The following is a 24,743-nucleotide window of genomic DNA, read 5'->3' on the forward strand; positions in this document are numbered from 1 at the left end:
CACGCGGTGATACCATATATGTTTATTTTTATTTACACTGTGTTTTTTTTTTATTGGAAAAGGGGGGTAATTCAAACTTTTAATAGGGGAGGAGTTAAATGATCTTTATTCACTTTTTTTTTCCACTTTTTTTTTTGCAGTGTTATAGGTCCCATAGGGACCTATAACACTGCACACACTGATCTTCTATGTTGATCACTGGTTTCTCATAAGAAACCAGTGATCAACGATTCTGCCGCATGACTGCTCATGCCTGGATCTCAGGCACTGAGCAGTCATTCGGCGATCGGACAGCGAGGAGGCAGGTAGGGGCCCTCCCGCTGTCCTGTCAGCTGTTCGGGATGCCGCGATTAGCCGCGGCTATCCCGAACAGCCCGACTGAGCTAGCCGGGAACTTTCACTTTCACTTTTAGCCGCGCGGCTCAGCTCTGAGCGCGCGGCTAAAGGGTTAATAGCGCGCGGCGCCGAGATCGGCGCTGCGCGCTATTAGAGGCAGGTCCCGGCTTCACTATGACGCCGGGCCCGCCGTGATATGACGCGGGGTTACTGTGTAACCCCACGTTATATCAGGAGAGCAGGACCAAGGACGTACGTCCTTGGTCCTTAAGGGGTTAAAGATCCGTTTGATGTTCAGTTATGAAAACCCTGAAAATCGGCCATTAAACGTCCATTAGAAAATGCCATTATAGTCTATGGGATTTTTACATTATCCATTTTAATCCGTTATAGTCCGTTATTAATAACAGACGTTATTTTGTGACGGTAGATAGTAACGGGAGAAATAATGCGTGTACTATTTCTTCCGTTCATTCTCCCGTCCCAAAATAACGTCCGTCATTAATAAAGGACTTTAACGGATTAAAATGGATAATGTAAAAATCCCATATAATGGCATTTTCTAACGGACGTTTAATAGCCGATTTTCAGGGTTTTCATAACGGAACATCAAACGGATCTCTAAAACGGATGAATTTTATAGTGTGAAAGCAGCCTAAACTGACAAGACATATCTAGAGAATGTCTGGGATGGTCATCAATAATTGTTTAATTAACAGGTGTCTTCTAATTAATTGTTATGTATGCAGAACACGTATATCTTGTGTATAAAGGATGGATAACTTCTAATAAATAGCACATTGCTCAGAGCATTCTGGAGAACCCAGCTTTCCTGTGTATTCTCTTATGTTCATGACTGGCCAGTCACACCTCATACCTTAAAGGAGTACGCCACTGCTCAGCATTTGGAACAAACTGTTCCGAACGCTGGAGCCGGCGGTGGGAGCTTGTGACGCCATAGCCCTGCCCCCTCATGACATCACGCCCACCTCCTCAATGCAAGTCTATGGGAGGGGGCGTGACGGCTGTCACGCCCCCTCCCATTGACTTGCATTGAGGGGGCGGGGCAGTCGTCACAAGGGTGTGGGGCTATGGCGTCACGAGCTCCCGGCACCAGCGATCGGAACAGTTTGTTCCAAACGCTGAGAAGCGGAGTACCCCTTTAAAGGGGTACTCTGGTGAAAACCTTTTTTCTTTTAAATCAACTGGTGGCAGAAAGTTAAACATATTTGTAAATTGCTTCTATTAAAAAAATCTTCATCCTTCCAGTACTTATTAGCTGCTGAATGCTACAGAGGAAATTCCTTTCTTTTTGGAACACTGATGACCACACGAACACAGTGCTCTCTGCTGACATCTCTGTCCATTTAACAACCATGCATAGCAGATGTATGCTAAGGGCAGCATGGTGGCTCAGTGGTTAGCACTGCTGCCTTGCAGTTCTGGGGACTTGGGTTCAAATCCCACTAAGGACAACAATAAATAAAGCATTATTATTATTATAATAATGTCAGCAGAGAGAACTGTGGTCGTGATGTCATCAGAGAGCATTCCAAAAAGAAAAGAATTTCCTCTGTAGTATTCAGCAGCTAATAAGTACAGGAAGGATTAAGATTTTTTAATAGAAGTAATTTACAAATATGTTTAACTTTCTGCCACCAGGTGATTTCAAAGAAAAAAGGTTTTCACCGGAGTACCCCTTTCATTTGGACCCACACATGCGACCTGTTAATGGATGATCTCCATATCACTCTCTAATATGGTGGCCCCAAATGCAGAAATGGGTTTATCGACAACTGCTTTACTTTATTAGTGTAATTTAATGTCAGGGATATGAATTTATGGAATATGGGTTTATGGGATATAGATTTATCTAGTGTATGGATATAAATTTATGGGTATATATCAGAAGAAAATGAATATGTATCACAGAACCATACAGTATGTAACACGAAGTGTCCTTATATCTGGTTATATATCTTATGTTGAGCAGCATAATCTTAAAGAGGTATTATATCAAGTCTATAAATACTAAATGAACCCAACCTTGGCTCATTACAAGGTACAATAGCTATTACTTGTATCCTACATTTTGTAGAGTTAGTTGCAGGTATGTCCTTCAGAATCATAAATCAATGTGTACTGGTTTTAAAGGGATTTTCCAGATAGCTGACCTATCCTTAGGGTAGGCCATCAATGTCTGCTTAGTGGGGATCCGTCACCCATCACCCTGACGATCAGCTTTTTCCCAGACCCTGCGCACCGGCATACACAGTGAACAAAGCCCAAAGCAGACAGCTCCATATATTGCTGATTAAGATAAACATTTTATAAAAGAAGCTCCTGAGGTTGCTATCTGAGACTGAGAATCTAGCTAAAGTTAAAGGGGTACTCTGCTGGAAAACATTATTTTATTTAATTTTTAATTAACTGGTGTCAGAAAGTTAAACAGATTTGTAAATGACTTCTATTTAAAAATCTTAATCCTTCCAGTACTTGTCAGCTGCTGTATACTACAGAGGAAGTTCTTTTCTTTTTGAATTTCTTTTCTGTCTGACCACAGTGCTCTCTGCTGACACCTCTGTCTGTGTTAGGAACTGTCAAGAGCAGGAGTGGTTTGCTATGGGGATTTGCTTCTACTCTGGACAGTTCCTGACATGGACAGAGGTGTCAGCAGAGAGCACTGTAGTCAGACAGAAAGGAAATTGAAAAAGAAAAGAACTTCTTCTGTAGTATACACCAGCTGGCAAGTACTGGAAGGATTAACATTTTTAAATAGAAGTAATTTACAAATCTGTTTAAAGGGGTACTCCGCTGCTCAGCGCTTGGAACAAACTGTTCCAAATGCTGGACTTGGGAGCTTGTGACATTATGGCCCTGCCCCCTCATGACATCAAGCCCTGCCCCCTCAATGCAAGTCTATGGGGAGGGGGGGTGACAGCCGTCACGCCCCCTCCCATAGACTTGCATTGAGGGGGTGGAGTGTGATGTCATCAGGAGCGGGGTTATGACGTCACAAGCTCCCGGCGCCGGCTCCAACGTTTGGAACAGTTTGTTCCAAACGCTGAGCAGCGGAGTACCCCTTTAACTTTCTGGCACCAGTTGAGAGTACCCCTTTAACTTCCTCTTGATTCCTCATGGGTGGGGTTATCCTCATTAAAAATCATAGGAGGGACATGCAGCCCTTCTTTCCTAATTTCCCTTAAATTAAATGCACTATTCTAACATTAACAACTACTGTAAGTCACATACATATGTACATACAATTCAGAACATTATACATCGTCTTGGTGAATGGAATCACTTTAAAGAACACTTAGATATGGCAGAACTCTTCACTTTTGCCATGTACTTTAGCTATACACCTAAAGTTCTAAACAAGGTGAGAACGAGGCATCATTTTTCCTTCTTCAGGCTTAATGTCGAGCATTGGGTTGACTGGGTTGTCAAAGTAAACTGTCTCGGTCTCTCGGAGTCCACACAAAACATGTTACCTGAGAATTCATGTGCAAGTTTATCACGTAAAATTCATAATGTGAGGACGTAACTTCTCCGGGACATGACTGTCTTGAAACCTCTTTGCTTGTCTTTGCGGGATGGCTAGCTTCATAGAGCCATATAGACACTTTAATACAAATATAACCGAGAAGCAGCAACAAACTTATTGAGTTGGAAATGTCCCATCTGGTGTGCACTTAAGATACCCAACACTGCACAAGTGTCTTTTTGGATATCTTTCTCAAAAGATCATATATGAATTGAAATGTTCTCCAAAATAGATGCTGGAGCTTTGGAAAGATGTTCTGCAACTTCTTCATATGCTGAGGGATCCATATATGTTTTTCAGGTATGTAGGACATGGATGTGATGGAGCTCTGCAGGGTCTCGGGGCTTTTGTAAGCCCATAAATCTCGAATGGTAGGAAAACATGTATTTCCAAGGTGGCTGTTGGATGACTGCTAATGCCCAATAAGGCACGCCATCTTGTGTGCTATGGCTGAGACCAGGGCTGCACCTCGCCCACTGCCTTCCTCTGATTGAATGAAAGTGACTTCACTTGCCGGTGCCAGCTTGCGAACCGTTTCGTGGAATCTCTCTTTAAAACTGGAAGTAGAAGGAGATGATGTAAAATATGTTATAGGCATATCCTTTTTTAATGTAATATCAAAGTAGGCCTGTCAGCAGGAAAACATGGGTCTAAATAAGCCTCTGGCTAGATAGAGCCAATTATCATAAATCTGGGCATAACATTTTTATTTCAATAGTCCTTTCCAGCACCAAGTCAAAATAATTTTTGTTAATATCCAAATTAAGTTTAAGTGCCCCAGCACGGCAAGAGCCCAAACAAGTTCAGCCCATCTCCTCTTAAAGGGGTACTCCTGTGGATTTTTTTTTTAAAGGGTACCTCTCATCAAATAAACTTTTGATATATTTTAGATTAATGAATGTTGAATAACTTTCCAATAGCATGTTAATGAAAAATATGCTTCTTTCTATTGTATTTTTCCCGATCAGTCCTGTCAGCAAGCATTTCTGACTCATGCTGGAGTCCTAAACACTCAGAGCTGCCAGCCTGCTTTGTTCACAGCCAAACAGGCTGTGAACAAAGCAGGCTGGCAGCTCTGAGTGTTCTCCTTTGTGAACAAAGCAGACTGGCAGCTCGTAGTGTTTAGGACTCCAGCATGAGTCTGAAATGCTTGCTGCCAGGACTGGTAGGGAGACCCCCTAGTGGTCATTTCTTCAAAGTGGAAAAGTAAATAGAAAGAAGCATATTTTTTAATAACATGCAATTGTAAAGTTATTCTGCATACATTAATCTATAATATATCAAATGTTTTTTTGATGAGAGGTACCCTTTAAATCAACTGGTGCCAGAAAGTTAAACAGGTTTGTAAATCACTTCTATAAAAAAATCTTAATCCTTCCAGTACTTTTTAGGGGCTGTATACTAAAGAGAAATCCAAAAAAAAAACTCATTTCCTCTGATGTCATAACCACAGTGCTCTCTGCTGACCTCTGCTGTCCAGAGCAGCAAATGTTTGCTATGGGGATTTTCTCCTGCCCTGCTCTGGACAGTTCCTAAAATGGACAGAGATGTCAGCAGAGAGCACTGTGGTCATGACATCAGAGGAAATGCTTTTCTTTTTTGGATTTCTCTTTAGTATACAGCCCCTAAAAAGTACTGGAAGGATTAAGATTTTGTAATAGAAGTGATTTACAAATCTGTTTAACATTCTTGCACCAGTTGATTAAAAAAAAAAAAAAAAAAAAAAGGTTTTCCACAGGAGTACCCCTTTAATTATTGCTCATGGCCCTCTAAAATAGGCCTACCCTGTTTGACTGAGTGCCGCCAGATAAAGAGGACATGGACTTGATGTACCTGGGTTCTTTCCGTGCTGGGAAAAATCCCCTGGGCACCTGAGCCTCAACAGAAAGGCTTATATCTTGGTGCTGGAAAGGACTGTGGAGATGAAAAATGTAGGCCTGGAATCCTGATGAGAATCCTTACTTGGTTATGGGCTTATTTACACCCATTTTCATGCTGGCCGGTAAGTTTTTAAGACTATGCTTACTAAGGGTGTAGTTTGTAGACAGATCCATCCACTCCAACTGTGATCTTAAGGATGTCTTCTCCCCGGTTCTTATGCATACGTTGGAGGACTCCAGCAAGGCCGGCTGCACACATGGCAGCCGCTCGTGTAGACACACTTTCGCATGCCATACGCACTGCATGACAGTCCTCCATTGTGGGCTGCAAACCCAATGTCCGCAAGATGTTGCAGGTTTGCTTAAAATCTGAAGAGTCCCTGTGAATAAGAATTTACATAAATGTGAGCTACACCCGAAAATGATGCACAATGTCAATAAACAAGTAGCTGGAGTGTCTAAAAGTGGACAACCTCTCTAATGTTTAAACGGGTACTCCACTGCCCCAGCATTTGGAACATTTTGTTCCGAACACTGAGTGCGGGCTGCGGGGGTCGTGACGTCACGGCCACGCCCCTCATGATGTCACATCACGCCCCCTCAATGCAAGTCTATGGGAGGGAGCATGGTGGCCGCCACGCCCCCTCCCATTGACTTGCATTGAGGGGTCGTGGTTGTGATAACACTACCGCCGCAGCCCGCACCCAGCGTTCTGAACAAAATGTTCTGATCACTGGGGCACTGGAGTACCCCTTTAAAGAAGCACCATAGGTTTTTTTGCCCATATCATGCACATTCAACAACACTAGTTTTATTCCAGCACAGATGCATACATGCGTTTCATTACTGTAACTGGGCCATGTGATCACCAGTCTGACCCACATAAAATCAGTGTTTAATATGTTAGTCCTGATCACTCCTGGATTAGCCGACTTCCTGTGAACTACAGGATGACATCACCACCAACCAGATCACTTCTATCTCCAGTACCCCTCCCAGCTCCATCTGTATACTGTGGCTGCTATCTACTATGTAGGATAAGAATATAGGGGAAGATTTATCAAAACCTGTCCAGAGGAAAAGTTGCTGACTTGCCCATAGCAACCAATCAGATTGCTCCTTTCATTTTTTAGAGGCCTTTTCAAAAATTAAAGAAGCGATCTGATTGGTTGCTATGGGCAATGGGGCAACTTTTCCTCTGGACAGGTTTTGATAAATCTCCCAGCCTTTTTTGAGGCTGTGTTGCATTTTAGGGGAAATTGTGGCTATTTTACCACAATTGTGCAAATCACTGTGAAAACACTTAATTTTTTATTTTCTTTAAAGATTCATGTTCAGGCCATGTTCACACAGGGGAATTTTTCAGAATGTCTGCCCAGAAAATTTCACATCACAAGGGCTGCTCGAAAATGTGCCTTCTCCATAGACACCATATAATTCACATGTCAGTCATCGGGTATTGGGATTTCCATGACGGAAATTTCGCAGCATGTACGGTACAGCAGAATCCCATAGAAAACAATGGGACTTTACTGCAACAGAATTTCGGAATGTTTCCTTTGGATTTAGTTTGGAAATTCTGCAGTGTAAACATATGTAGAAATACCAGGTTTTTCTTTATTACCCTTCTATCTGTGACACAAATTGTGTTTCAAAACTTCCTCTTGTCTTTAGTTTTTCTGAAGCTTCCCCTCCGAATACCATGTTCTCGTTCACCATCTTTATCAGGACCAGTCTGACAATCTCCCCCATGTACTTTCCTCCGATCATCTTCTCATAGCTTTTCCATGGAAGAAGTAAATAGGCGTCAAAATCCGAGCTCTTCACAGAGGACACCAATATACAGATTCCATTATTTTTTATATTGGCCTTAGACACACAAACATAAATGACTGACAATGACGATTTGTTACTATAAAGGGATAATAAACTGTCAATAAACTGATAAATATTTTCAATAAAAATCAGTCACACTGGTAGCATTTTACCAGGAAATGTCATCAATGTGGTGTTGTGACCACCACCAAGCATTAGAATGGTTTTTCCCAACCAGGATGCCTCGAGCTGTTTCAAAACTACAACTCTCAACATGCCCAGACAGCCTTCGGCTGTCTGGGCATGTTGGGAGTTGTAGTTTTGCAAATTCCGGAGGCACCCTCATTGGGAAACACTGCAGGGATCACATTGACAAGCTGGTATAATGTTGCATGTTCTTACAGTTGCTGACCAGGATTTAGGGAGCCCTCATCCACTACTCTATCATACTCCAGACGGAAGTCTTCTAGCTCGCCCGTGTCCCCGAATGCACCCCATTCTGTGTTGACACACATACGACCTTCTTCTCCTTCCACCAGCTCCACATTGTACATCTCTTCCATGTAACAGGCATTGCATCCAGTGCCTGGAGGATAAAAAAAAAAAAAAGACAGATGAAAGGTCAATATGGAAGGGTTCCGAAACACGTTGGAGGGTGAGGTGGAGGGCCTCATGAGGTTACATATATAGTTTGTATGGTTGAAAAAAAGACAGTCCATAAAGTTCAACATAAAACCCTTCTGCCTCGATCCAGAGGACGGCTGATGCCAATTGCCCCATGACAGAGAAAAAATTCCTTCCCGACTCCAATGTGGCATCAGAATAAATCCCTGGATCAACGTTCTATCCCCATAAATCTAGTATCCATAAACTGTAATACAGTAAAATCTCCCTTAGTGGATACCTCTCAATAGAGGACACCTCCCAATAGCGGACAGTTTTCTATCCCCCAGCAGAGTCCCATAAGACTTAATGTATTTGAACCCTCCGAATAGGGGACACACCAATAGGGGACAAAACACTCCCAATAGGGGACAAAAAACTCCCAATAGAGGACAAAACAAACCCAATAGGGGACAACCAGGCTTATGCGCTGGCCCTACCTTGTACACAGGGCCACCGTCGGGAGTACAACCAATACCCCAGTAAGGGGCCCAGGCTCCAAGGGAGCCCAGGCCTCCACTGCAGCCGCTGCAGAAGCCCCAGCATAGAAGCAGTAGACCACTGCTTCTGTATGTCTGCCAGCTACTTTATTTGCCCCCCCCATGCCACTTTATTCCCCTTTTGTGAATTCATTACCACATCTTTACCACCCCCTGTGCCATTTCATCCCCCCTGTGCAATTTATTTGCCCCCTTTACCCCGCCTGTGCCATTTCATCCCCCTGTGCTACTTTATTCCCCCTTGTGCCCTGTGCCAAATCATCTCCCCTCACCCCTTTTGTCACACCACTTTTCCCCTTTTCTCCTCCCTTATTGCTCTTCTTACCTGGCCATCAGGCTCAGGTGCAGGGGCTCTCAGCAGGTTTGATGTTCTTCTGACATCCTCTGCATTGCACTTAGTGGCAGGCTGTGAGCAACGGCGGCTGCCAGCAGTGAAGAGTGACACTCCTGACATCACTCGTCAGTGCTCACAGCCGCTGCTGCTGCTCTCAGTAAGGGCAGCGCAGAGGACATAAGGAAAACATCAAACCCGCTGAAAGCCCCTACACCTGAGCCTGCTGGCCAGGTAAGAAGAACCACAGGGGAAGGAGGGAAGGGGAAAAATTATGTGGACAAGGGGTGAGAGGGTGATGATTTGGCACAGGGGGAATTAAATGGCACAGGGGGTGGTAAAGAGGGGGTGATGAATTTGCACAGGGGGGGAATTAAATGGCACGGGGAGTGGTAAAGAGGGGTTGATGAATTTGCACAGAGGGTAATAAACGGGGAATGAAATGGCACAGGGGGGATCAAGGGGAAATGATGTGGCACATGGGCTAAGGAGGGAATGATTTGACACAGCACAAGGTTCAAAGGGGGAGGAATGAAGTGTCATTGAGGGATTAAGAGGGGAAATAAAATGGTGGGGGAGGGGATGAAATGGTACAGGGAGGTCATAAGGGGTGATTAAACGGCACTGGGAGATTCTACTGTAATATTGCTTTTTATCGTGTTTTATAGGTTATTACACTCTGGAGTGAGTACAGCACAGTATTTGTTCATTTAGAAAGATGTTGAGCCTTTTTTCCCCCAATAGGGGACATCTCTCAATAGTGGACATTTTTTTCCCCCCGTGAGTGCCCGCTATTGGTAGATTTTATTGTATTATATTTTTTTCTTGAAATACATCCAGGCCCCTTGAATTTGTTTATTGAGTCAGACATCACAACATCATGTGGCAGAGAGCTTCATAGTCTCACTGCTCTTACAGTAAAGAATCTCTGTCTGTGATGATGGTGAAACCTTCTTTCCTCTAGACGTAGAGGACGCCCCCTTGTCATGGTTACCGGCCTAGGTATAAAGATCTCTGTACTGTCCATTTATATATTTGTACATTGTGATCAGATCGCCCCTAAGACATCTTTTTTCTAAACTAAATAACCCCAAGTGTGATAACCTGTCTTGGTCCTATAATCCTTTTATACCATCAATTATCTTTGTCACCCTCCTCTGCACCATCTCTAGTTCAGCCATGTTCTTTTTATATACAGGAGACCAGACACTAATCCATGTGTGGTCTTACTAATGGGATTTACAGAGGCAAAACTATGTCCTTGTCACAAGCCTCTATGCCTTTCTTGATACATTCCATGACTTTGTTAGCCTTGGCAGCTGCTACCCCCAAGTCCTGTTTGGTTGTAGTTTTACCAAATGTCTTATTATTTAGCCCATAATTGTAGATGTTGTTTTTACAGCCCAAACGTATAACCTTACATTAATTCACAATAACTTCCATTCGGCATGTCTGTGCCCGCGCCTTCAGTTTCCCCAGATCCCTCTGTAATATTATGTTATCCTCCTCTGTGATCATCACCTTTCCCAGTTTAGTGTCATCTGCAAATATTGACATTTTCCTCTGTAAAACCTCTACAAGGTCATAAAAATATTGAAAAGAAGTGGACCCAGTACTGCCCTCAGTGGTCCCCACATGTAACTGTCACCTAACTAGACTAAGTTTCATTGATACCCACCCTCTGCTTCCCGTCACTGAACCAGTTGCTAACCCATTTACACATATATCCTCCCCTAATCCTGGCATTCTTATTTTAGTGATGGTAAAAAACTGAAGACAACTGATGGTTTTCAGTAGAAAAAAAGAAAGCCTGATGACAGCTAATGCACTTAAGTCGTGGTATCAGTTGTGGTCAGTTTTGATTATGAAACAACTGCGCCTGATACCTCTGATATATGTAAACGTACCCTAAAGCTCTGTTCACATTTCCTAACTTGCTTCTGTCAAAAGTACCGTATATGTTAGCATATAGTGGTATACTTCAGCCAAGTTTCCATTTTTTGTTCCCGTTTTTTTTTTTTTTGCCGAATGTCTGCCCAAAACATGCCAGCGCTAGGATAACTTGGAAATGCGCTATCTCCATAGGCTGCAATTTATAGCAGAGCGGATTCCTCAGACTCTCTGCAGAGGCTGGAATCTTAGCTTTAGGGTACGTTCACATGAGTGGACCCTTAGCGCGGATTGCGCTGCGGATCCACCGCTGAAGGACCGCTGTATGCTGCCTTTATAGGCGCCTGCTCGGAGCGGCAATCACTATGAGCAGATACACTACAATGTGCGAGTCGCCGCACGCATGCGCAGTATGCTCGCACATCGCGGCTGGTCTCGGCCTAGCTCATGGAGCAGGGGGAGCGGCCGGGATGTCTGCGAGTACTCCGCATGTGTGGCAACTCGCATATCACAGCAGTGTCTGCTTCTAGCGGCGGATTGCCGCTCCGAGCAGGCACGTCTAAAGGCACCCTGTAGGGGTCCTTCAGCGGCAGATCTGGAGCATAATATACGCTGTGGATCCGCTCGTGTGAACGTACCCTCGTGTCATTTGTTTTTTCTGTAAATTGTTTTGAAAAAAAAAAAAAGGGTGGAGACCTTTCAAACCTCCCCTGTATAAAGGTTTCCAATCCAGAAAATAAAGGTTCGGACACTCTTTTGGCATATGCTGGGTGCATGTATATATTTGGATAGTGATATGTTGACATAACTGGCACTGGCATAACCATATGGGGGCTGGGGGAGTTCTTGGGGCATAAGCCGACTGTATTCACAAATGTGTGATTAGAGCCTTAGATCACCAATCATTGTGACAGAAATCAATCCAATTACTTTATGATTTCTAAAAACAAGAAAATTGATATTTTGAGGAACAAATGTATTTTGGAAAGCAATTGTGAAAATAAGTGACTGTTACATCATCTTGTGAATGAACACTTACCTACTATCATGCCGACTTCACAATTGTGATCTTCATAGTAACAAGAGATCATTGTAGCAACAGTGTCATTTACCATAGCAACAACATCCATCTCGAAATCCTGGAGTGAACAGAGATAAAATGGTCACAACTTCAGGAGAATGTAAAATAACGTGTGTACCCATAACCTAAATTCATATGGTCAAACACGCATGCTGCTGCTTCATTTAACCTTTGTGGGGTTGATAGAGATAGCCAAGTACTGCAGCTAGAGATGAGCGAACTTACAGTGAATTCGATTCGTCACGAACTTCTCGGCTCGGCAGTTGATGACTTATCCTGCATAAATTAGTTCAGCTTTCAGGTGCTCCCGTGGGCTGGAAAAGGTAGGTACAGTCCTAGGAAAGAGTCTCCTAGGACTGTATCCACCTTTTCCAGCCCACGGGATCACCTGAAAGCTGAACTAATTTATGCAGGATAAGTCATCAACTGCCGAGCCGAGAAGATCGTGACGAATCGAATTTACTGTAAGTTCACTCATCTCTAACTGCAGCCATAGGGGCAATACACATGCTCAACTGGCTTTCCGTTTACATGGGGGGCACGAGACCCCCTTACTTGTGATCTGTGGAGGTCCCAAGGGTTATGCACCCAATAATCAGACAATTGTCAGCTAATTTGTTAATAGGGACAACCCCTTTAAAAAGGATTGATGTCACCACCCTTTGTAATAAATATGATATTCTGTTAAAGGATATGAACTCATCTAAAATGAAGCACGTTTGCATAATATCTTGTTAGAAAATAATCTACGATCATGTGTCTATAGTCCCTCTGCAAGTCTATGAGTTTGAATGATTATAAGCTACAAACAAACCCCAAGTAGTCTGAGCCTGGAGTCTAACATTTATTTGAAAGATTAAGGTCCCTTTAAACGGGCCAATTACTGGCTCAATGAACGATCAGTAAAAGAGCCAGCGATCAGCCAATGAACAAGAATATTCTTGATCACATCTTTTGTGGGACCATTAAAATATTTGTCATTGGACGCGCATCGACCTTTGTAAATGGGGGATGTGCGGCCGCCAATGATAAGGTTAAAGGGGTATTCTAGTGAAAAAAATTCCTATTAACTGGCTCCAGAGATTTAAACATATTTGTAAATTACTTCTATTGAAAAATCTTAATCCTACCAGTACTTATCAGCTGCTGAAGTTGAGTTGTTCTTTTCTGTCTGACCACAGTGCTCTCTGCTGAAACCTTTGTCTGTCTCAGGAATTGTCCAGAGTAGGAGCAAATCCCCATAGTAAACCTTTCCTGCTCTGGACAGTTCCTGAGACAGACAGAGGTGTCAGCAGAGAGCACTTTGGTCAGACCGAAAAGAACAACTCAACTTCAGCAGCTGATAAGTACTGGTAGGATTAAGATTTTTCAGTAGAAGTTATTTACAAACCTGTTTATCTTTCTGGAGCCAGTTGATATGAAAAAAAAAATTTTTTTCACTAGAATACCCCTTTAACTTCATCATTGGCGGCCGCACATCACCCATTTACAAAGGTCGATGCGCGGCCAATAAAAAATATTTTAATGGTCCCACAAAAGATGTGATCAAGAATATTCTTGTTCATTGGCTGATCGCTGGCTCTTTTACTGATCGTTCATTGAGCCTGTAATTTGCCCATTTAAAGGGGCCTTAATCTTTCAAATATATGTTAGACTCCAGGCTCAGACTACATGGGGTTTGTTTGTAGCCTATAACCATTCAAACTCATAGACTTGCAGAGGGACTATAGACACATGATAGTAGATTATTTTCTAACATTTTTCACTAGAATACCCCTTTAAATCGCCGGATGGTTTATTCGGCCCAGCAGGTAATTAATTGAGCCATGTGAAGGCTTATTGAACAAGTGCCGATCATAGAGATCAGCTTTCAGTCTCGGGCCCCAGATGGTCCATGTAAAAGGAACAATGGATTTGTTTAAAGACTGGGTTGGGTTTGTTTAAAGACTGGGTTGGGTTTGTTTAAAGACTGGGTTGGGTTTGTTTAAAGACTGGACATTTGAGACAAATAACTATGTGTACGAGCTGTAGACACAAAATGGTAGAACATCAAGATTATTGACAAAGTTATATCATTAATTTACATATACTGGATCAAGGAGAAATAGGTTCACAGGTGGACATTCATAGGGACAGTCGAGTAGGTAAGGCTTGGGAGGTGAAGAATTGCTGGGACTTTGTCCAGGCTTGTGATGCTCAAGGTGAAGCTCCATACATGAACATCAGACTGCATACAGTGGTCCCTCAACATACGATGGTAATCCGTTCCAAATGGACCATCGTTTGTTGAAACCCTCGTATGTTGAGGGATCCGTGCAATGTAAAGTATAGGACAGTGGTCTACAACCTGCGGACCTCCAGATGTTGCAAAACTACAACACCCAGCATGCCCGGACAGCCGTTGGCTGTCCGGGCATGCTGGGAGTTGTAGTTTTGCAACATCTGGAGGTCCGCAGGCAGAGGCGGCTCTCTAATTAGGGGTCTGTTTTAGGCCTCGCGCTAAAAGGGGCCTCGCGGCCGCCTAAATCGTGTAGTTAGAGCAGTGCTTTCCCTCCCCGTGGCAGCAGGGGAAGGGAAGTTTGTGTGCGCTGGCCTGAGGCTGTAACAGGACCTGCGATGATGTCACCGTCATGTGATCAGTCACATGGAGGAGGAGTCACATGATCAGCACTGTACAGGCGTTCAATCGCTGCAACATCTGGAGGTCCGCAGGTTGAAGACCACTGGTATTGGAGGTTATACTCACGTGTCCCCGCCGCTCCGGACCGTCACCGCTGCCCTGGTTGTCGCAGTCCATCGCTGTCGCCGCGTCCCCGGGGTGTCCCCGACGCTTCCCTGGCATCCTCGCTCTCCGTCGCCGCCATCACATCGCTATGCACGCCACTCCTATTGGATGACGGGACGGCGTGCGCAGCGACATGATGACGACGATGGAGAGCGTCGACGATGCAGGGGATCCCGAAGAGGACTAAACGGCTATCCGGTGGCAGCTGAAGCAGTCTGCGATGGCCCCGACATACAAAAGCATCGTATGTTGAAATGATCGTATGTTGGGGCCATCGTAGGTCGGGGGGTCACTGTAAGTTTTGACAATTATTGCTCTTACATTAAGGACCTGACAGTCCATCACAAGGACCAACAGCTCACCCCTCGTCTCTTGATGGCATCTCTCAGCAGTCCAACAACATTGTTCCCCTCAGCTCCAGAAGCTTTGAATCCTTTGGTCCAGTTCAAGAGGATTCCCTAGAGAGAAAATATAGAAAGCTTGATCATATATGCTAGTGATGTCTTTAGGTACCATGGGGGGAGATTTATTAAAAACTGTGGAGAGGAAAAGTTAAACAGTTGCCCACAGCAACCAATCAGATCACTTCTTTGATTTTTCAGAGGCCTTGTTAAAAATAGAAGAAGCAATCTGATTGGATGCTATGGACAACTGGTCATCTTTTCTTCTCCACAGGTTTTGATAAATCTCCCCATGCGCCCACATGTCATGCACAATCACACATTTCACCTTGTCAATTTCCTCATGTCGGACTGGGAAGGAGAAAGTAAATCCAAGGGGCAGTTTCCTGTGTTTCATGTTTTGTTGGTCTAGATAATGCGAAATACATTCAGCAATGTAGTCAAACAGCTGGAAAAAAAATCACTCGATCAGTTTATAAGGGAATGACAAAAAACACTCCTCCTATTACTTCAGTACTTTGGTTTTCCGTGAACTTAAAGGGGTTATTCAGGAATAGAACAACAGAGCTAATTTCTTTCAAAAAACGCTCCCTGTCTGTCTCCAGGTTGGGTGTGGTTTCGCAGCTCAGCTCCAATGAAATGAATGGAGCCAAGTTGTCATACCACAAACAACCTAGGGACAGACGTGGAGCTGTTTTTGAAAGAAATTAGCTCTGTTTTTCTATTCCTGGGTAGCCCCTTCAACCCAATATCTCACCATCTCTGCAGTCCCTGTCATGGCGTCCACAGGAATCGAATACATGTTATGTTTGGTCTCGACTTTCCACTGTCCATCCAGATCCTCCCCAACTTTAACCAACATTACTCGGAAATTGGTGCCACCGAGATCCAAGGCCAAGAAATCTCCAACTTCTAAAGGAGTCAGATTGAAGGAACGAGTCAGAATCATGTTGAGACTTGCAAAAGGCATAATGTTGAAATTAATGTAAGTAAGGCCGGGTTCACACCACGTTTTTGCAATTCAGTTCCCGTATACGTTTTCAATATGAAAACCGTACGGAACCGTATTGAAAACCGTATGCATTGACTCTCCATTGAAAACCGTATGCCAAACAATGCATCAGGTTGTGTCCATTTTGCATCTTGTACAGTTTTGTCCGTTTTTTTCCTGTACCCAAAACTGTAGCCTACCACGGTTTTGGGTCCGGGTGAAAACCGTATGGAAACCGTATACGTTTTTTTTTAACATAGGAGTCAATGGGAACCGTATGTGCATATGGTTCCATCCGGTTTTCACCATACGGTTTTTGAAACCGAAAGTTTTTTTTCTTGGAATTTCAATTAAACAAGTAAAACTTTATTCATAATGGAGTGAAAAGTTTAAAATGTATACGTTTTTTTTTCTTAAAAACGGATGCAACCGGAAATCATTTTTCAAACCGTATACAAGTTAAAATTAGTACACACGTTTGATACAGTTTAGTCCAGTTTTGAGGAATCCGTTTTTCATCAAAAACCTGATACAGGAACTGTATTACAAAAACGTGGTGTGAACCCAGTCTAAGCAATATATCAACACTAGCTAACAACAGTGTAGTTCTAGCTGGTGGGAGGATGAAACTCAAGCGGGGCCTTGGTACCTAAAGAGGCCAAAATTTTACATAAAAGACCAGTTTTTAAAATTTCATATGGTAGGTGGGGACCCTGTTTCAGGTTTTGCATAGGGGCCCAGAAACTTCAGGTTGCTCATCTGGTTACAGGTAACAACCTATGACAAGGTCCAGTCATACATACTGTAGTCACAATCCCCAGACCCTACGGCAAGTGAGACATTTCTGTTCTATTACCACCAGCACAATAGCGATCCAAGGTATTATTCTATTACTATATGACCCGTCTTCACCTTTTATTTTTTTTTATTAATGGCCTATTTTCAGTATAGGCCATAAATATCTGATCAAAGGGGGTCTAACATCCAGCATCCCACCAGTCAGAGGTTTACCAGTACCATGATTAAATAGACTGTCAATGGAGCTAGAAGCAGACAGTTCCATTAAAGGGGTATTTCAGGAAAAAACTTTTCTTTTTTAATATCAACTGGCTCCAGAAAGTTAACAGATTTGTAAGTTACTTCTATTAAAAAAATCTTAATCCTTGCAATAATTATCAGCTGCTGAAGTTGAGTTGTTGTTTTCTGTCTGGCAACAGTGCTCTCTGCTGACATCTCTGCTTGTCTTGGGAACTGCACAGAGTAGAAGAGGTTTGCTATGGGGATTTGCTTCTATACTGAGCAGTTCCCGAGACAGGTGTCATCAGAGAGCACTTAGACAGAAAAGAACAACTCAACTTCAGAAGCTCATAAGTACTGAAAGGATGAAGATTTTTTAATAGAAGTAATTTACAAATCGGTTTAACTTTCTGGAGCCAGTTGATATATAAAAAAAAAAATCGTTTTTTCCTGGATAACCCCTTTAAGTGGCCAGACTGGATTACTGAAGCTCAGCCTCCACTGAAGTTATTGAGCTGAAGTAACATCAATTTCCTGGAGTAAAATTGTAAGCCTATTTTTGCAGCCCTTATTTTGCGAATGCATTTTTCATTTGCGTCTGTATTTTTTCCTTATGTTACTTTTCATCTATGGCTTTAAATTTAAGGTGCATTTTAATTAAAAATGATCCCTGGTCAACTAGCCAAAGCTACATCATTATAAAATCAATGCCCCAAACATTTCTGCACCATGCACTTTTGTTGAGCTAAAAATGTATTCCATGTGTAAACAATCAAAAAAATTATTGCATAAAAAATAGTTGCATGTCACTTATTTTTGCAAATGTAAAAAATATGATTGCTTTTTATACAATTTTTTTCGCGCTGAAACGTAAAGGGGTACTCCAATGAAAACCAATTTTTTAAATCAGCTGGTGCCAGAACATTAAACAGATTTGTAAATGACTTCTATTTAAAAATCTTAATCCTTCCAGTACTTATCAGCTGCTGTATGCTCCACAGGAAGTTCTTTTCTTTTTGAATTTATTTTCTGCCTGACCACAGTGCTCTCTGCTGACACCTTGTCAGGAATTGTCCAGAGTACAAGCAAATCCCCATAGCAAACCTATCCTGCTCTTGACAGTTCCTGAGACAGACAAAGGTGTCAGCAGAGAGCACTGTGGTCAGACAGAAAATAAATTGAAAAAGAAAAGAACTTCCTGTGGACCATACAGCAGCTGATAAGTACTGGAAGGATTAAGATTATTAAACTGAAGTAATTTACAAATCTGTTTAATGTTCTGGCACCAGTTGATTTAAAAAAAGAAAAATTCCCTTTTTTTTCACCGGAGTACGCCGTTAAGTGCTGCAGTTATTCCTCTCTATCTCATATCTTGCAGCACAAGTATTGGGCCCACTCAGAGACTGAATGTGGTAGTAATTTTGTTTGCACTTTATTAAGAAATTAAAGGGGTACTCCGGTGAAAACCTTTTTTCTTTTAAATCAACTGGTGCCAGAAAGTTAAACAGATTTGTAAATTACTTCTATTAAAAAATCGTAATCCTTCCTGTACTTATTAGCTGCTGAATACTACAGAGGAAATTCTTTTCTTTTTGGAATTCTCTCTGATGATATCATGAGCACAGTGCTCTTTGCTGACGTCATTATAATAATAATAACGCTTTATTTATTGTTGTCCTTAGCAGGATTTGAACCCACAGCCCCAGCACTGCAGCAGTGCTAACCACTGAGCCACCATGCTGCCCTTAGCATACATCTGCTATGCACGGTTGCTAAAATGGACAGAGATGTCAGCAGAGAGCACTGTGCTCGTGATGTCAGCAGTGTTCCAAAAACAAAGGAATTTCCTCTGTAGCTTTAAGCAGCTAATAAGTACTGGAAGGATTAAGATTTTTTTAATAGAAATAATTTACAAATCTGTTTAAATTTCTGGCACCAGTTGATTTAAAAGAAAAAAGGTTTTCACCGGAGTACCCCTTTAATACATTTTTTTATAATTATCCTATTGTTATCTTTATGCATGTTAAATGTGTTACTGTACCTGGCAGTGTGAAGCCTGTTATTTTAGGATCGAGAAAAGCTGGAGAAAAAATAGTGCTTGCACCATCTTTTTCTCTGGTTTTTCTCTCCAAAAATAATCTGCTATTGAATACAATGGGGTCCATCGGGACCCGTTATTTGCCTGTATGCTCCGGCAAAATTACGGCCGGCAAACTACAAAAAAAATATAAAAAGAGGGAGTTTGACAGCCGAATTTGCCAGAGCATACCGGCAGTGTGAAAGGGGCCTTACTGTGCAACACATAAAAAGTTTTTTTCGTGACAGGTACTCTAACATTTCTACCGCAGTCACCCTGTGACACCATATAGGCTGACATGACTGGCCGCCCCCTTTAGCACGGCTGGGCACTTTCAATGTGAGTAAATAAAAGATTTGCTCAGAAGTGAGTATGGCTCCTGATGCCGTTGCGCTGGGGGTGAAGGACAGGGGCACATCACTGTGTCGCTGTTTGAACAAGGACTATGTTTGCTTTCAGACTGGTGACAAACCCTGTGTCCAGTGTTCAATATGCATATCAGATCTCCTGAAAGCTAAAGTCCATGTGGTGACATGTCCAACAGTCGAGGACATCACCAGTGTATATACCCAGCTGGGGCCCCCAGGCCCTATATAAGCTGCTTTTTAAACCTTAAGGGTACGTTCACCCGCGCTGATTTTTTAGCGGGTTTTCCGCTGCGTATTTGAAAGTGGGCGGGCTCTTCTCGGCTGTCCGCAGCAGATTTTCCGTGGCGGAACGTACACCGCGGAAAATCCGCCGCAAGCCCCATTGAAGTCAGTAGGAAAACCCGCTAAAAAATCCGGGCGTGTGAATGTATCCTAAGGGTACGTTAACACATACAGTGGTCCCTCAACATACGATGGTAATCCGTTCCAAATGGACGTGTTGAAACCATCGTATGTTGAGGGATCCGTGCAATGTAAAGTATAGGACAGTGGTCTACAACCTGCGGACCTCCAGATGTTGCAAAACTACAACACCCAGAATGCCCGGACAGCCCTTGGCTGTCTGGGCATGCTAGGAGTTGTAGTTTTACAACATCTGGAGGTCCGCAGGTTGAAGACCACTGTTAGAGGAAGTTGTACTCACCTGTCCCCGCCGCTCCGGACCGTCACCGCTCGTCACCGCTGCCCTGGATGTCGCCTTCCATCGCTGTCGTCGTGTCCCCGGGGTGTCCCCGGCGCTCCGGCAAGGCCTCTGCTTCCCCGGCATCCTCGCTCTCCGTCGCCGCCATCACGTCGCTACGCACGCCGCTCCTATTGGATGACGGGGCGGCGTGTGCAGCGACGTGATGATGACAATGGAGAGCCCCGACAATGCAGGGGATCCCGAAGAGGACGCGCCGGAGCCCCGAGGACAGGTAAGTGATCGTCAGCGGACCACACAGGGCACCGTAAACGGCTATTCAGTGGCAGCTGAAGCAGTCTGTGCTGCCGGATAGCCATTTATGTGATGGCCCAGACATACAAAAGCATCGTATGTTGATGCTGCCTTCAACATGTGATGGTCTCTGAGAGGCCAACGCATGTTGAAATTATCATATGTCGGGGCCATCGTAGGTCGGGGGATCACTGTACAGGATCCTGCGTAGATTTGATGTGCAGGATTTGTAACTGCAGATTAGAAGCTGTGCTCAGTCATTAGGTTTACATTGAAATCTGCCCATCAAATCTGCATACCTGTTAACGTACCCCAAAGCTTTTTTAGTGGAGAAATATTGATAACCTCTCAATGACATGTAATGTTTGAGATTATGGAGATGTTAGGGAGTGGAAGTTGAAATGGGTTCAGCAGCTAAGCCCATACTGTCTGTTATCTACAGCTGAGACTCGCCGTCACCCCCCAGGTCTGCCATGTTTTCTGACATGTGACTATTTCTATTATATAGACTTGTAATTAATACACTGCCATGCAGAAATATTGCAGTTGCATTATGCTGTCGATTGCACCCCCTAGTGGTGAAGTACCTTACTGAGGCTTAAAAATAAAGTAAAAAAACTTTTCCTGTTTATAATGTAAAAAAAAAAAAAAATACAAAAATAAACATAGTTGATCACTTCATGTGCCACGTTGAGAGGGCAGAGGTATCCTATTTATTGAATAAGAGGGCTGCTTAGAATTAAGGGGTCACAGTAGTAACTATGAAGAGAAGCTAAAATCACCACACTTCAGTTGTGCAGCTAGAACCAGGATCTGTATTCTGCTTATCGTACAGTCAAATACCACGGAACAGTGGATTACAATTTGAAGATGTCTACGCATTTTAAGTGACTTGACAAAGGGGCTATACACCTCGAAACGCGCTGTCCATTAGATATTTGAACATGGGTTTGCTTGACTATTGGTCCTTAGTGAGTGAGTTGTCTCAGGGCAAAGCTATCACAACACCTCTTAATGGGTACAGACCCTAAACTAGGGAACCCCAGCCCCGTCCACCCTACAAAAGAAGAAAAAAAAACTTTATTTGGACTTTAAAAAAAAAGGAAAAAAATAAATAAAAAAATAAGGTAGTACAGAAATAAAACCAATAATGATTAAAGGGGAACTCCGGTGGCAAGAAAATGTTTTCAAATCAACTGGCTCCAAAAAGTTAAACAGATTTGTATATCACTTCTATTTAGGGTGCGTTCCCACAGGGCGTATACGCAGCGTATTTGACGCTGCGCAAAATTTATGGCAGCAGCGGGAAATACGCTGCGTATTCCTTGCTCACTATACACACAGGGCTTTCCGGCGGCAGCCCTATGTGTGTAGTGAGTTTTGGAGGCGGGGCCGCGCGTCACAGTCACGCCGGCACACGGCCCCGCCTCCAAAACTCACTACACACATAGGGCTGCTGCCGGAAAGCCCTGTGTGTATAGTGAGCAAGGGATACGCAGCGTATTTCCCGCTGCTGCCATAAATTTTGTGCAGCGTCAAATACGCTGCGTATACGCCCTGTGGGAACGCACCCTTAAAAAATTGTAACCCTTCCAGTACTTATAAGCTGCTGTATACTATAGATATACTACAGAGAAATTTGTGAAGTTCTTTCCAGTCTGACCACAGTGCTCTCTGCTGCCACCTCTGTCCGTGTCAGGAACTGTCCAGAGCAGGAGAGGTTTGCTATGGGGATATGCTTCTAATCTGGACAGTTCCTGACATGGACAGAGGTGTCAGCAGAGAGCGCTGTGGTCAGACTGGAAAGAACTTCACAAATTTATCTGTAGTATATCTGTAGTACACAGCAGATGATAAGTACTGGAAGGGTTAAGATTTTTAAATAGAAGTAATTTACAAATCTGTATAACTTTCTGGAGCCAGTTGATTTGAAAACATGTGTTTTCCTCTTGTTTCCACTGGAGGTCCCCTTTAAATGACCAGTCCACACACTGCTGACAACTGCTGACTTGACTCTATATTGTGACACAGGTTACCTGTTCAGATGTGTACCCCATAGTTAGTCTCTATAGAGTAGTGTTTCCCAACCAGGGTGCCTCCAGCTGTTGCAAAACTACAACTCCCAGCATGCCCGGACAGCCGCTGGCTGTCCGGGCATGCTGGGAGTTGTAGTTTTGCAACAGCTGGAGGCACCCTGGTTGGGAAACACTGCTATAGAGCTTCATCGCTTTCATAGGTGTTCTTGCAACTGGACACAGCTGTCAGATTACTGCGCACTTCTCTTTCAGGTAGACTCATGGACAGACAGGGCCGCCATCAGGGGGGTACAGCCGGTACACCAGTAAAGGGCCCGGTGCACCCCTGTGACTGGGCCAGTGGGTGAAGAGGGTGGGGGGTGCCCGTGGATTCGGGACACCCGAATTCCCGAGCCGTAGCACTCAGCACTGAGTGCGCCGTGTTGAACGTGCTCTCGTCTCTGTCCTGTCACTCCAGCTCGGGCTTCCTGTGCGGCAGCGGCTCTGCAGAGGCTGTTCGCACAGGAAGCCTAAAGATAAGCCAAGCTGCAAGGGGACAAGGCAGAGGTGAGTGGTGTTTTTTTTTTTTTTTTTCCATGGAGCTGTGTGGAAAGGGGAGAGGCTTTATTATGTATGGGTGCAAAGTGAGAGGTCATTATTGTAAATGGAGGCCATGTGTGCGGGGGCATTATTATGTGAGGGGACATTATAATGTATGGATGCAATGTAAGGGGGCATTAAAATATATAGGGGCAATATAGTGGGGCACTATTATGTAGGGGGTCATTTTAATGTATGGGGGGGGGGCATTAAAATGTATGGGGGCACTGTGAAGGGGCATTATAATATATGGGGGCACTGTGAGGGGGCATTATAATGTATGGGGGCACTGCGATGGGGCATTATAATGTATGGGAGCACTGCAAGGGGGCATTATAATGTATGGGGGCACTGCGATGGGGCATTATAATGTATGGGGGCACTGTGAGGGGGCATTATAATGTATGGGGGCACTGCAAGGGGGCATTATTATGTATGGGCACACTGCAAGGGGGCATTATAATGTATGGGGGCACTGCAAGGGGGCATTATAATGTATGGGGGCACTGCGAGGAGGCATTCAAGTATATGGGGGCAATGTAGTGGGGCACTATTATGTAAGGGGCCATTATAATGTATGGGGCAATGTGACGGGGCCATTATAATGTATGGGTGCAAAGTGAGAGGTCATTATTGTATATGGAGGCCATGTGTGGGGGGCATTATTATGTGAGGGGACATTATAATGTACGGATGCAATGTAAGGGGGCATTAAAATATATGGGGGCAATGTAGTGGGGCACTATTATTGAAAAGGGGGCATTATAATGTATGGGGGCACTGTGAGGGGGCATTATAATGTATGGGGGCACTGCAAGGGGGCATTATAATGTATGGGGCACTGCAAGGAGGCATTATAATGTATGGGGCACTGTGAGGGGGCATTATAATGTATGGGGCACTGCAAGGAGGCATTATAATGTATGGGGCACTGTGAGGGGGCATTATAATGTATGGGGCACTGTGAGGGGGCATTATAATGTATGGGGCACTGCAAGGAGGCATTATAATGTATGGGGCACTGTGAGGGGGCATTATAATGTATGGGGCACTGTGAGGGGGCATTATAATGTATGGGGGCACTGTGAGGGGGCATTATAATGTATGGGGGCACTGTGAGGGGGCATTATAATGTATGGGGGCACTGCAAGGAGGCATTATAATGTATGGGGGCACTGCAAGGAGGCATTATAATGTATGGGGGCACTGCAAGGGGGCATTAAAATGTATGGGGGCACTGCAAGGGGGCATTATAATGTATGGGGGCACTGCACCGAGGAGGCATTAGGGGGCCCAGACTACAAGCTGTGTATGGGGCCCCAAAATTTCTGATGGCAGCCCTGTGGACAGATCATGGTCCTAGTAATGCCTGTTTTGTTTTTGTTGTGGTTCATCAAGTATAATGGGCTATACTTATGCTTGGATGCAAAATGAGACAATTTGTTGATGTTT

General features: G+C 43.8%; 1 protein-coding gene across 12 annotated transcripts in view; it reads right to left on the reverse strand.

The window, feature by feature from the left end:
• Positions 1–3,388: 3,388 nt before the first annotated feature.
• Positions 3,389–24,743, reverse strand: part of GCK (glucokinase) — an 81,755-nt gene continuing 60,400 nt past the window's right edge. For 9 of the 12 annotated variants that reach the window (XM_056571217.1, XM_056571216.1, XM_056571222.1 and 6 more), the window contains 8 exons: positions 15,987–16,141; positions 15,558–15,677; positions 15,191–15,286; positions 12,002–12,101; positions 7,981–8,164; positions 7,388–7,543; positions 5,910–6,143; positions 3,395–4,440 (listed from right to left, as the gene is read on the reverse strand). In XM_056571217.1, the coding sequence (XP_056427192.1) occupies positions 4,296–4,440; positions 5,910–6,143; positions 7,388–7,543; positions 7,981–8,164; positions 12,002–12,101; positions 15,191–15,286; positions 15,558–15,677; positions 15,987–16,141 (1,190 nt within the window). In that variant the 3' untranslated portion in view covers positions 3,395–4,295. Of the gene's footprint in view, positions 4,441–5,909; positions 6,144–7,387; positions 7,544–7,980; positions 8,165–12,001; positions 12,102–15,190; positions 15,287–15,557; positions 15,678–15,986; positions 16,142–24,743 lie in introns of those variants that run through there. The other 3 variants (XM_056571223.1, XM_056571225.1, XM_056571226.1) reach the window with 3 other exon arrangements.

This window comes from Hyla sarda, chromosome 4 (assembly GCF_029499605.1).
Source record: "Hyla sarda isolate aHylSar1 chromosome 4, aHylSar1.hap1, whole genome shotgun sequence".
Lineage (NCBI taxonomy): Eukaryota > Metazoa > Chordata > Amphibia > Anura > Hylidae > Hyla > Hyla sarda.